Consider the following 12,911-nt stretch of genomic DNA (forward strand, 5'->3'; position numbering starts at 1 on the left):
CAAGCTCTGCCGCTCCGCTCCGCGGATCGTGCCGCGCGGCAGAGAAAGTTGCGCGTCACGTGCCTGTCGGGGCCAATCAGGCCTACCCCGGAAGTAACTTACTGTTGCGGAACAGTTATAGGCTTCCCGGACTCGCCGTCATTTGCCGAATGTCTCCCCCTGCTCTCTCTCCCGTTTCACCCTACAACTGTCGGTCATGCTTGACCAGAAAAGCGATAAATGCTAAAAAATAAAGTTTAAAAAAAAAGGGCACAGCCCCCCTAAAAGTGATCTAATAACGTTGATGCCTGCCATGGCCAGTAGGGGGCGAATTTGCAGTGGCCCAATATCCAGATTTCTTCTATAAGCCAGGGGTTCCCAAAGTTTTCAGGCGGCGCCCCCCCCCCCCCCCCCCCCTCTGTAGGCCATAATTACAAATTCCATTGGAAGTAAATTAGTAATTAGGATATTTGCTTTTAGAAAGACTGGTTTAGATTCGCATATATGGAGGGTACAGAAGATACAACGATTAAGAGGAAAGACTCATGTTATGTAGTGGGACACCCCCCCCCCCCCCCCCCCCAGGTCCACCACTTAACACCTCCATGAGTTGCAATGCGCAGGACTGCACAGCATGGACACCTGGGACAACCCCCCCCCCCCCCCCCTCCCCCATAGTCAATTGTTTGTGCAATTCGGCAAAGTATCCTGCTGCGTTAGGAACAAATGAATACCACCACCATGGCATACTGGAATATAACCTGTACCTTTTGAGTATTTTATAACCTGTACCTTTTGAGTATTTTACACCGCGCTGTTTATTATTAAGAAGACAAGTTGGACATGGAAAGAGACATAAACCAACGTTGGAGGACCAAACCGTCTGGGACGTTCGGTTTTCATGGGGAAATACGTTGGCGGATGTTTTGAAAACGTAAGACATGCAACTCTAGTAAGTATGTATGTGCATTTGTTTTCTTTATTACTAGTTGTCAACAATTAGTTTTCATGGATTTTTTTTTGGGTCAAAACCATTTGTTTTTAGTTCCCTAGTCTAGCGTTAAATGTAAAATAAAATGCATGTCCACTTCAGTCTAAGTTCTGTTCTGTCGTCGAGTGTTTTGATCAGATGCAGGGATGGAAAAGCTGGAGCTTCTTCAGAGACGATTAACGTCACCAGCAGTTGAGGCAAGAGGTTCAAGTATTTCTAACGGGTTGAGCCAGACGTTTAAAAGCTCAACTCACTGCCTCTGGAGTAACGTTGCATAGTTTTAAAGTAAGATATTCCTTTATTGACCATCTTGGGGGGATTCGGGCGTCACTATGAATTGAAAATGGGGGACCCTGATGTAAACAAGACGAAAGTATTTATCTGGTCTGCATCCCCTTAACAATTGTGTGTATATTAAGCCCTACTGTACTCATTCTGCAATCTGTTAATAAAGTTTCCGATCAATAGCAGCATGGGGGAGGGGAGGTACACGTATGGCAGAGTAATAGTAGAAATACATAGATAATAATATAAGCAATACAATTAGATCTGAAGTTGAAATCATGTAGTTAAAATACGGCCTCGCAAGCGCGTTTTCAAATGGTGGACTCGAGGAGGGTCGGAGGGAGGCCTGGTCCTCCGCAGACACACCAGATATTCACACCTTCAAATGAGCAATGGTTCAAAGTTTCATCAATTGTATTTCATTGTCTGTTTATTTTCACAGTATATAAACCCCATTCCCTCAGTAATAGTCAGTATGAACACGAGGGGACTGTAAGAAATGACATGTTTTCAGTTTGAGGACATTGGTCGTGGTGGAGTTACCTCGCCTACGCTAAGTGCAGTTCGCTTGATTGTCCAGCAGATGGAGCCAGAGCTCCGTGTGTATCTGCAACGTGAGCGAACAGAACACAAAAACAGAGATTGGATCGTAAAGTCAACTTGATGTCATTTTATTATAATAAAATAAACGTATTTACGGTGCTTTTAGACTCGCTCTTTTATTTTGAAACCCCCCGCCCGGAAGTAAAAATTATGCTTATTTTTCTGCTTTTATCAATGGGTTGGTTGAGAAGGGAAGCGTCATCTATCTAGGGAACCTAGCTACATACGGGGTACAATGTTACATAGGCTGCGCGTTGATTTTGCAGAAGCATAAAGGTAGAGTGTCTGCAACACCGTTGCTTTGTCGATGTTGTGTCGAAGTTGCTTTGAATTTGCTGTAGCATGTAGAGGCCTTAAGACAGTGATCGCTCCCTGTCTGCGGGTTTGTTCTCGCTGTGAGGACGAGCCTTTGCTGCCAAGGGGGATATTGTTTTGTTTGTTTATTTTTTGTATATTGTTCAAGGTAAGTCGATTTTATTTGATATTGTATATATCAGGTTTTACTAGTTAATTAATTTATTCTCATTATTATATTGGTTTTAGTGGTATTTTATTCTTTTATTGTTGTTGCTGGTGGTGTCTCCAGCCATGTCGGCTACACGTGCCGGCATGAGGAGACACCACAGTGTCAGATTTAAATTACGTGAGAAGGATGGTAAGCTCCTGGAGATGTCCCGATTGGACTTCTCCAGGAAGCTGATACAAAAAGCCCTTGGTTTCTCACCAGCTGATTTGAATTGTGTCATGACTCTACCCTTTAACAAGGGCTTTGATGTAAGTTTTGGAAGTGCCGCAGTACTACGAGAATTCTGGCTTAGGTTTGAGAAAGTTGAAACCCAGTTCTCAGCATTTAACCTGGAGAAACTGACTGACAATGCTGCAAAAGTAGTGGTTGTCAGAATGTTCAATGAAATGGTAAATGCTGATGACATATGTATATGGCTGGGTAGATACTGCACTGTGAAGGCCCAGGCTACCAAGGTGAGAGATGAGGATGGCATCTGGAATTGTGCCTGGAGGGTTCCTGTACAACAAATACAGGACCCCCAGGACTACCAGGGCCTGAGACAGATCCCATCCATGATAGTTTTGGGAGAGAACAGAGGCTACATTCACTACCAGGGTCAGCCTAAACTCTGCCGCAAGTGTGGTGAGCATGGGCACCTGGCAGAGGCATGCCAGAAAGTAGTCTGCGGCAAATGCAGAGAAATTGGGCACTCATTTAGTGAATGTACCAATGGCAGAAAGTGCAATCTCTGTGGAGAAACAGACCACCTTTTCAGAGATTGCCCAAAGTCCTTTGCCAACAAATTAAAAGCTACAAGAGTTTGCACTGAAATCGAGCAGGTGGTAGAACAAACCAGAAAAGAAACTGGAAATGTGCTAATTGAAAAGGAAGGGCTGGGAAATTCAAATCTCCTGCCAAACCCTGTGGTTGGAGAAGAGGAGACACAGGAGGCGGGAGAGGGGGAGGGGCCTGAAATCACCCCACCAGAAGGCAAGAGTGAAGGAGAGGGGGTGATTCAGCCAGCAGGTGGAGCTGGACTTGAGAAAGTGGGTGAGGTTGAGGGCGAGGTTGAGTTTGAGAGACAGGATGAGGGACAGGTTGAGGGAGAGTCCAGCGACACCTCCCTCCCCCCCGCCCAGCCCAACCTTAAGAGAACTGTAGATGAACTGACCAGCCCTGGGGCTGACTCACACTCAGCCCCAGAGAAGAGGGGAAGAGCCAGAACGTTCTCAGACGGCTTACCCCCCTTGGAGACGTTCAAGGGAGTCTCCCCTCTCGGCTCCAGTTCACCAAATACAACTTCTTTTATAAGCATAGACCTACAGTCAACCCCAAAAGAACGGCGCCATGACAAAGCCTTCTCGGGGAAAGATGGCAAAAACTCCCCTCCCAGCTGCTTGGACAGGAGGAGAAGCCTGACTTCACAAAATCAGAAATGAGTGTTTTTAACTGTAGTCTTTTAATTCTCTTTTAGAATGTCATTTCTGTTGTTTTTAATAATACTCATGGCCCTCAACATCTCCACCCTTAATGTGAGAAGTGTGAGGTCAGGAGTTAGAGCCCAAACTGTTTTAACCTTCCTAAACAATTTTAAATCAGATGCGTTTTTATTACAAGAATGTCATCTGCCTTTTTTTAAAAACTACAGCAACTGGGAGAGGAAATGGCCACCCGGTACCTCAATGTGGAGCGGGTCAAATTTTAATAAAGCAGACGGAGTGGCCATTTTAATCAAAAACCCCTTGGTTCTGGTGAAGGGCAGCACTGTGGTGAGAGACGGACGGGCAATTTTAGCACACCTGACTTACATGGGGAAGGATTTTAACGTACTCAACACATATGGTTTTAACGACAAAAACGACAGACATGACCTTTTAAAAGACCTGCAGTCCCACATGCTAGGTAGGGCTCCATTAGTGGTAGGAGGGGATTTTAATTGTGTTCTATCAAAAAAAGACAGAAGGGGAGCAGGGGATGATTTTAGACTAGATACAACATCGGTTTTATTACAGGGCATATGCAAGGATTTTAAACTACAAGACTGTTTTAGAACCGTGCATCCTAGAGAGGAGGGCTTCACCTGGTTCAGTGGTGACGGCACCAAAGCCTCTCGCATTGACTATGTTTTTACACGGGACTGCCCACCAACCGATGCTAGATTAACCCCTGTTTTCTTTTCAGACCACGCTATGCTGACTTGCACCCTTTCACTGTCTTCGGGTATGACGGCAGGGAGAGGTCTGTGGAAACTAAACTGCTCCCTACTAGAAGATGGGGAGATAGTTAGTCAGTACAGGGAGCAGTACATCAGATGGCAGACCCTCCAAGACATGTACAATTCACGTGCACACTGGTGGGAGATGGTGAAGGGGAAGACCAAGACTTTCTTCAGGCAGGCAGGCAAGAAGAAAAAAGATAGGGAAAACAGACACATGTTGGGACTGCAAAAGAGACTACAACGCTATTTTAAACTAGTAGGGCAGGGTTTTGATTTTAATGAAGAAATAGTAGAAGTAAAAAGGGAAATGTCAGCTCTATCAGAAATAAAAAGCCAAGGAATCATTTTAAGGAGTAAAGAGAGGGATATAGAGGAAGGAGAAAAATGTACACGCTATTTCTTTAAGAGAATTGTAAACAAAGGAGGTTTTCTAACAAAACTAAAAAAAGAAGATGGTAGTTTTACGGAAAACATAGAAGAAGTCAAGGAAAGCGTGGAACTTTTTTACACAAAGCTATACTCAGAAAAAGAAATAGAAAAAGATGTCACCAGGGAGGTTTTAGAGTTTTTAGACAAAACAGTGGAGGAGAGTGTGCTTTTAACCCAGGATTTTAACCTTTTAGAACTCGAAAAGTGTCTAAAACATTTTAAGAAGGGGAAGTCCCCAGGACAGGACGGACTTCCCCTGGAGTTTTATCAAACTTTCTGGGACATTTTAGCACACGACATACTGACTGTTTTTAAAGACTTTGAAAGACTAGACCTGCTACCTGACAGCTTTAGAGTAGGGATAGTGACGTTACTCCACAAAAAGAATGACAAGACTGACTTAAAGAATTTTAGAGCGATCACCCTTTTAAACTTTGACTGTAAACTTTTTAGCAAAATTTTAACAACACGTCTTTCTTTGTTTTTAGGGGAGGTGATCCACCCGGATCAAGCCTGTGCTGTGCCGGGGAGGAAGATCACCGACAGCCTCGTACTGATCAGAGACACCATCTGTTATGCGAGAGACAGAAACTTTAGACTCATAGTCCTAAATTTAGATTTTGAAAAAGCCTTCGATCGGGTCTCGCATCAGTACCTCTTCCAGGTACTGCAAAAAATGGGGTTTCCTGAGCGGGTCATAGATTGGGTGGGACTGCTGTACAGGGGCATTACAAGCAAATTTCTTGTTAACGGGCAACTTACAAATGCAGTGAACATATCCTGCGGTGTCCGTCAGGGTTGTCCGTTATCTGCCCTCCTCTACGTCATCTGTGTAGAACCGCTGGCACAGATCTTGAGAAGGGACAAATGGATCAACGGGGTGACTATACCGGGCAGTGGGGGACTGACGGCTAAGTGCCTTTTATACATGGACGACGTGAACATTTTATGCACTGACCGTTTTGCTGTTGACAGGACATTAGACCTGACTGAGTGGTACGGACGAGCTTCAGGAGCGAGACTAAACCGAGACAAGACCGAAGCGAAACTGTACGGACCGTGGACAGCGACTGACAGGGCAGGATTCCCTCTGACTGTGACCCAGACTGACATAAAAATACTCGGGGTCAAATTTGACAGAGAGGGGGAGGGGAGAAACAACTGGCCTGACGTCATAGGGAAAGTTAGACAGAGACTGGGATACTGGGGACTAAGGGGACTGACCATGGAGGGCAAGGTTTTAATCATAAAAGCTGTGATTTTACCCTTGTTTTTACTGATCGGTTCTGTTTTTATCCCACCAAAAAAGGTTCTTTTATCCTTCGACCGCGCCATATTTTATTTCCTGTGGGGGTCCAAGTGGGAGAGACTAAGAAGGGACGTCATGAAAAAGAGGAAGGAGAATGGAGGAAAAGGCGTCCCGGACCTCCACCTATTTTTAGGAAGCAGATACACAACACTACACATGACATACGCTACAGCCCCATCCAGAGAGCACAAGACAACAGCAATGGCAAGATTCTGGATGGGGTCTTACCTACGAACACACAAGCACCTACACACTGATTTAAGAACACCAGTGTCTTTTAATCTGCCCACGGCCTATGTTTTTATCAAAAAATTCTTAAAAGGCCTGAACCTGGAAGGAGAAGAACTGGACGTTCTAACTAACCACCGCTCTCTTCTCTCTCTTGTGCAGGAGCGGGAACCAGTGAGTCCAGTGCGCGGGCTCGCAATCGGCGAGCCCTCCACAGTTTGGCGCAACGTGAACCATCCCGCTCTCTCCAACAGACTGCGGGACCTGTCGTGGATGGTGGCTCATGAGATCCTCCCGGTCAAGTCCGTCATGCACTCCCGGGGCATGGCAGCGAGTGCCATCTGCCCCCGACCGGGTTGTGGCGCTCCCGAGTCGGTGAGGCATCTGCTCTGGGAGTGCAGCGCTGCCGTAAACCAGTGGGCAACAGCCGGCTCCCAGCAATTCCCGTACTTACCAGCAGCGGGGGTCCTGGACCCACAAATGGTCCTATACGGGGTGAGCCGGAAGAGAACAACACCATCCGAATTCGCCAAGCTCTGGCTCACCCTGGCCGCCATCAAAGACGCCACATGGACCTCCAGAAACCTGCTGGTAAGCAGGCGCATGCAGATCCCCCCCGTGGCTGTGATCCGGATGGCCGAAGCGACGGTCCGAGCGGCCGTCGCTTCAGGCGGCAGGCCCTAGGACACAGCCACAAAGAAGCATCGCCTCTGCGCTCATTCGGAGGTGGGAGACCGGAGCCCACACAAAGGTGAAGGCAGCGGCGGCTGACTCCCCCAAGGGGCAACATCAGGGAGAGGATCTCCGCTGAGCACCCCAGGCAGGACCCCGGCGGTCCGTGTGGGAGAGGGGGATGAGTTACCCTTGGTAGGGACTCACCCCGCTACTGCACAAAGGATTGAAGATGGCCTTTAAATAGAACGTCCTACTTCCTGTTTTAAAAAAAAAGAAGAAAAAACACCTTTTAAAAGACATATGTACTGGACTTATCATCTACACTGATACTGATACAATGGACTTTTTATTACCACAAGCACTGTTTAACATGTTTTACCCACCTTTATTTTATCTGTAGGCCTTTTAGCATAACTGTTTTACGTTGGTGAAATGTTGTGTTTTAAGGTCTTACAGGTGTTTTTAATCTAGCTGTAGGCCTTTTAACATAACTGTTTTTACATTGTTGAAGTGTTGTGTTCTTAGGTTTTTACAGATGTTTTTAATTGGTATACATGTTTATCTCACCTCTGAAATGTGCTATAAGAAAACGTGGAAATTTAAAATCAAATACATTGTGTACATGTAACTTTGTAACCATGTGACGAAAAAAAAACTTTTCAAATGAAAAAATCTGTTCAAATACATTGTGTACATGTAACTTTGTAACCATGTGACAATAAACTTTTTCAAATGAAAAAATCTGTTCTTATCAGTTTAATATCTGATACGTCCCCTACCCGGGGACCATATATTAAATTGATTTTTGGAGCAGGGAGATGGAAAAGGGGCTTGCTCCGTCCACTCCACGCATCGACCTGGTATTGCAGTACCTCCAGGAACGGTGCACCCCCCCAACTCTGTCTAAAATAAATGTCACCATAACAAATGAAATCACGGTGTGTGTGATTCCTTTAAGCCCGACGGGCCAGGTACATGATGGCCGAGATTCTTATCACTCCATAAATGTATCAATAGTACAGATTAATGCATGAATTATCTTTATTGTCATTGTCACAAGAATGGTACAACGAAATTTAAAATGCAGCCCTACGTGCTAACACTTGGTAAGATGTGTGTATGAAAGAAGACTACAAAAAACAGCAGTGACTGCTCTCGGCTGTTTAACACATTTAACACCGACACCATCACCAGTTGTAGGTTGTCTGAAGTGCAGTTTGTTACTATGAAAATTCACTAGAATGCAGGATTTGGACGAAAAAAGATGTCATTCATTTTTTCAAATCCTGCATTCTAGTGATTTTTATTTTTATATATATATATTTTTTTATTTTTTTAAACATAACATCAAATTAGACACACAAGCATTAACAGTAAACATCCAATGAAATCACCATTTGAATCATTATAAATGTAGTTTACGAGATATATACCTAATACTTGCTATCTAATACCCTACATACATGCTCTTGCTCGCTCACCCCCCCCCCCCGGACCCCCACTTGGATAATCCATCCATTTTCATTCGTTTCTAACCAGGAACTACAATTCATATGCTAGCTTTTATTCTCTCCACCACTTTTAACCAGATTGCAATGTTGACACTGACACCTAAAATTCTTGCTGTAGAAATTTCTAGATAAATCACATCGAGATAAGTAAGAACCCATACCTTCCGGCACCTTTTTTCTGGTTGAAACCATCGTGATGCTGGTAGCGCCAATCGTGTGACGCCTCTTTCTTTCACCGGTTAAGCTTAGGCACTCTTTCGAAGTTGGTTAAGGTTAGAGTTTGTCTTAGAGCAGGGCGATAGAACACCAGCCCTGATTCCATACTCTAACCTTAAAGGACGACTCCACTTTTTTTGGAAATTAGCTTATTTAACATCTTCCCTGGAGTTAGACAAGAAGATGCATACCTTTTTTGTCTCTGTGCGTGCATTTTAGCTTTGGGAATAGACGCTCCGTTAGCATAGCTTAGCTTCATCACTGGAAGTGGGGGAGGACAGTAGCCTTACAGTGCCTTACAGTGTATTGCAAGGTCTGACATTGACCAAACTTGATATGCATGACCTTGGTGGGCTCTAGGTCAACTCCTGAAAAGGGGGTCAATGTCAGACCTTGCAATCAAAAGTTAGGGGGCGCACTGAAATTATGGCAAGGGTTATTAGCCCCCTAACTTTGATTGCAAACTTCGAAAGAGTCGCCTAAGAAACGTCAGTCAATATTTCTTCTTCTTCTCTTCTTCTTTTTGGTGTTTTACGGCGGACGGCCACCATAAATGGGGCATTTACCGCCACCTACCGACCCGGAAATCGGGCCAGTCTTCCATTCTCCCCTCTTCTTTTCTTCTTCAATGGTTTAACAAAAACAAAACCCATCCCTAACATCACCACCATATCCAAACCTAATCTATGAGTCCCTCACTCTAACCACTAGTCTACCTAACTACCTAACCTACAAACACCTTCCTACAACCACACTGTTCACCATCCCTATCAACCCCCATCTACGTACATATACCACTCTCTGACTCACGTATATTTCAACTTTCTATCTACCTTCCAACTCTAACACTTTCCCTCAAACCCTATCATACACCCCCACATCTCTCAAAAACCCCATCACCACCCTCGCCTTATCTCCCCCTCCCCCACTCAGTATTTCCGATATCCCCAGCTCCCTAACCCCCATCTCCCTCAATCTTCCCTTCATCTCTCTCCTCCGCACCGAAACAGAAAGAACCTGTAACCTAACGCGTGTTGTTGTGATGATGTCATCAAAACGCAGATTCAGTCATTACATGCGCGCTGTGAGCTCTTCAGTCCTGCGTGATACTCCTCTTATGCTCGATAACAACGTCCGGGAATGGGCGAGGCTGGAGGCCGAAACCCCGGACCGAAGCGAAGTCGAGGACCCGGAGAACTGGGGCCGGGAGCCCGAAAAAATAACCCAGGAGGGGCATAGCAGTCAGGGGGGCTGAAAACAGGTGCAGAGTCCCGGAGAGGGGGCCTGGAGCTGGGAGCAGAGGCCCGACGAGGGGGGGTGGTGATGGGTGCAGAGACCCGGAGAGGGGAGCTGGAGCTGGGAACAGAGGCCCGACGAGGGGGGGTGGGGATGGGTGCCGAGACCCGGAGAGGGGGGCTGGACCTGGGAACAGAGGCCCGACGAGGGGGGGTGGGGACAGGTGCAGAAGCCTGTAGAGGGGAGGCGGGGAGAGAAACAGGAAGCCGATCAGGGAGCCTGGAGCCAAGGGGCAAGGGTAAGGACCCCGGAGCAGGATCCCGGACGAGGGACCCTCCAGCCGCGTAAATGTAAATGTACTGCATGGCACTAAACCAAGTAACCAGTTTACAGCACTGAACATTAGAGTATGTGTCACGGGTGTGGGTGTGTGTGTGTCTGTGTGTGTGTGTGCTGATGGATTTGATTTGATTTGATTTGACATGCCCCAATGATGGTCCTGTGAGGATCTACATGCGTACCTGGCAGGGTGTCAGGCAAGTGCATATGCAATATATGTAGTTGTGGTAATTTCCTATAGCCGTGCTGTGCTGTCCATCCTTCCCTTGTCGGATGAAGTCTGTGGTGTTCCAGTGGGAGGAGAGGAGCCGTCCTGCTGATGTGGTGATATGCGCTGGAGTAATTGATATCAGGCAAGTGCAGAGCGGTAGCAGGTGTGTGTATTCATTGAGCGTGGGATCTACCCATGGGAGTTTTCTCTCTTACGTTGCAGGCGTGTGCCGCTGGAGGGAGCAGCGGATTGGCTGGCGGGTGTGTAGGGGCGGTGCCATGAAGCCCCGGGAGATGGTCAAAGGGGAAATGCGTTCTTGACAGCAGCAGAATGAGAGTCGGGAGGTCGACACCGGAGGACGCCGAGCTGCGGGAATACTGGGACACGCAACTCTTTCTTTGTGCTGTTTCCCAGTGGAAACATTTCCTGCTGCCTACTGCTGTGTTCACCGTGCTGTTGAACGAGTGGAGCCTCAACCAAGAGATACATTATTGCAATGCTGCACGCCGTGAGTAAAAGGAATACAAACATATCAGAATGCGCGCCTGACAAGCAAACTGGTTCCAGAGCGGTCAGTGGAGAAACAAACTAACTGTGATTTGGAATCATGAATGATATTAACTGTCGAGCTGTGGATTATAAGAACGGCATTCATTCAAGTAACTAAGTAAACTGTGGAAGATTGGAACGCAGTATCCTGGACGCTTCTCCCTCTGTGAAACTGCCTCTCTCTTGTGTATCGAGAATACTATTGAAAGTGTGCATTGTGACTCTAAACCCACGCTTGTGGGACTTGGCTTTTGTCTGATTGTGCTCTCCCTTGCAGGCGGTAGGACATTACGATACGCCCTCGCTTGGAGTACACTAAATCCCCGTTGCAGACAGACCGTTTTTTAGCCCGAAGGCGTGAGGGGCTGCGAGAGCGGGAGGGAAGGGAGACCTCCCGGTCCTCACCTTCGGGCCCCGGTCTTAACTATCTTTTTCTATGTTTGTAACCCAACGCTGTTACTGCCCAAACGTATAGGCTAACATGGAGAGGAGCATTCTGGCCTATTCTCGAAGTCAACTTCCTGCCTGTTGTTGCTACGCAACTGCAGAGTGGGGGGAAACTGCCCCGCCTGGTACATTGTGTACGGTTCATTTAGTGCAGAAACGGATTGTTAAAGCGGCAAATTAAAGACAATCAAGTGGAATTTTCTTCAATCCTTCACAATGCCAAAGAGCTGCTATGTTACGCGTTGTACTAATGACAAAAACAGAAATCCAAATCGCAAGTTTTATACCATCACAGAGGGAAAAGTGGCTGTGGCTAACTTTCGGCTAACTCGCTCTGCTGTTGTGGTTGTGGTAGCTACATGCTAAGCTAACGTTAATCACATCATATCGAACCGATAGGAGCTTATCTTATCTAATCTTACGTGGATGTTTGATCGGGTAGTAGCACACGTGGTACCACCACGTAAGATTAGATAAGATAAATACATAGGCCATGTATCTCGGGCGCTAACTAAAGGCTTGCTACGCCACTCCGAGACAAGTAGAGATAATATGTATGTTGTTATGGTTTGATCTGTGATTTATTGTATTTCCTGTATGTTTTCACAGTTTCACGGTTCGGACTAAAGCAGTTCTTTTCGGACTGAAATAAATCCAATCAGTAAATATCAAGAACGTGTTGCGTCGTCATTGCAGTAGAGGGAGTTACAGTGAAACTTGCCTGCTTCAGCAGCAGCACCACAGTGATTCTAGAACATTACCGCTGCCACAACATTCTGGAACGTTCTGGATGAAGTCATAGCGGGACAGTGATGCTAGAACATTACCGCTGCCACAACATTCTGGAACGTTCTGGGTGAAGTCATAGCGGAACATTCTAGAACATTGAACATCCTGGCATTAAATCAAGATGTCTGAGAGTGGCAGCCATACCAAGACGATGGTGGAGGCAGATGGCGTCGAGGAGCCACCATCCGCGGCAGAGGGCCAAGACAGGACCAGAGACCGCAAGGTGACGGAAAGGGCTCAAGCACAGAAGGATGAGCAAAGGACAAAGATTGCACGGAGGTTCGATAGGTGCAAGGAAAGATGACAGGCGGCGATGCAGGAAGCTGAGGACGCGCTGATTGCCACGGGCGCACTCAACCAAACGCAACACGCAGCGCTAGTCGTAGCC

General features: G+C 46.5%; 1 protein-coding gene across 1 annotated transcript; it reads left to right on the plus strand.

Moving 5' to 3' along the window:
• The first annotated feature begins 810 nt into the window (after positions 1-810).
• Positions 811-7,285, plus strand: LOC311246173 (uncharacterized protein). Its single transcript, XM_084336290.1, has 2 exons — positions 811-931; positions 6,713-7,285. The coding sequence occupies exons 1-2, from the start codon at positions 881-883 to the stop codon at positions 7,232-7,234; spliced, it is 573 nt and encodes a 190-aa protein (XP_084192416.1). The 5' UTR covers positions 811-880; the 3' UTR covers positions 7,235-7,285.
• The last annotated feature ends 5,626 nt before the right edge of the window (positions 7,286-12,911 follow it).

Source organism: Notolepis coatsorum (assembly GCF_963971535.1).
Source record: "Notolepis coatsorum genome assembly, chromosome: 19".
NCBI lineage: Eukaryota > Metazoa > Chordata > Actinopteri > Aulopiformes > Paralepididae > Notolepis > Notolepis coatsorum.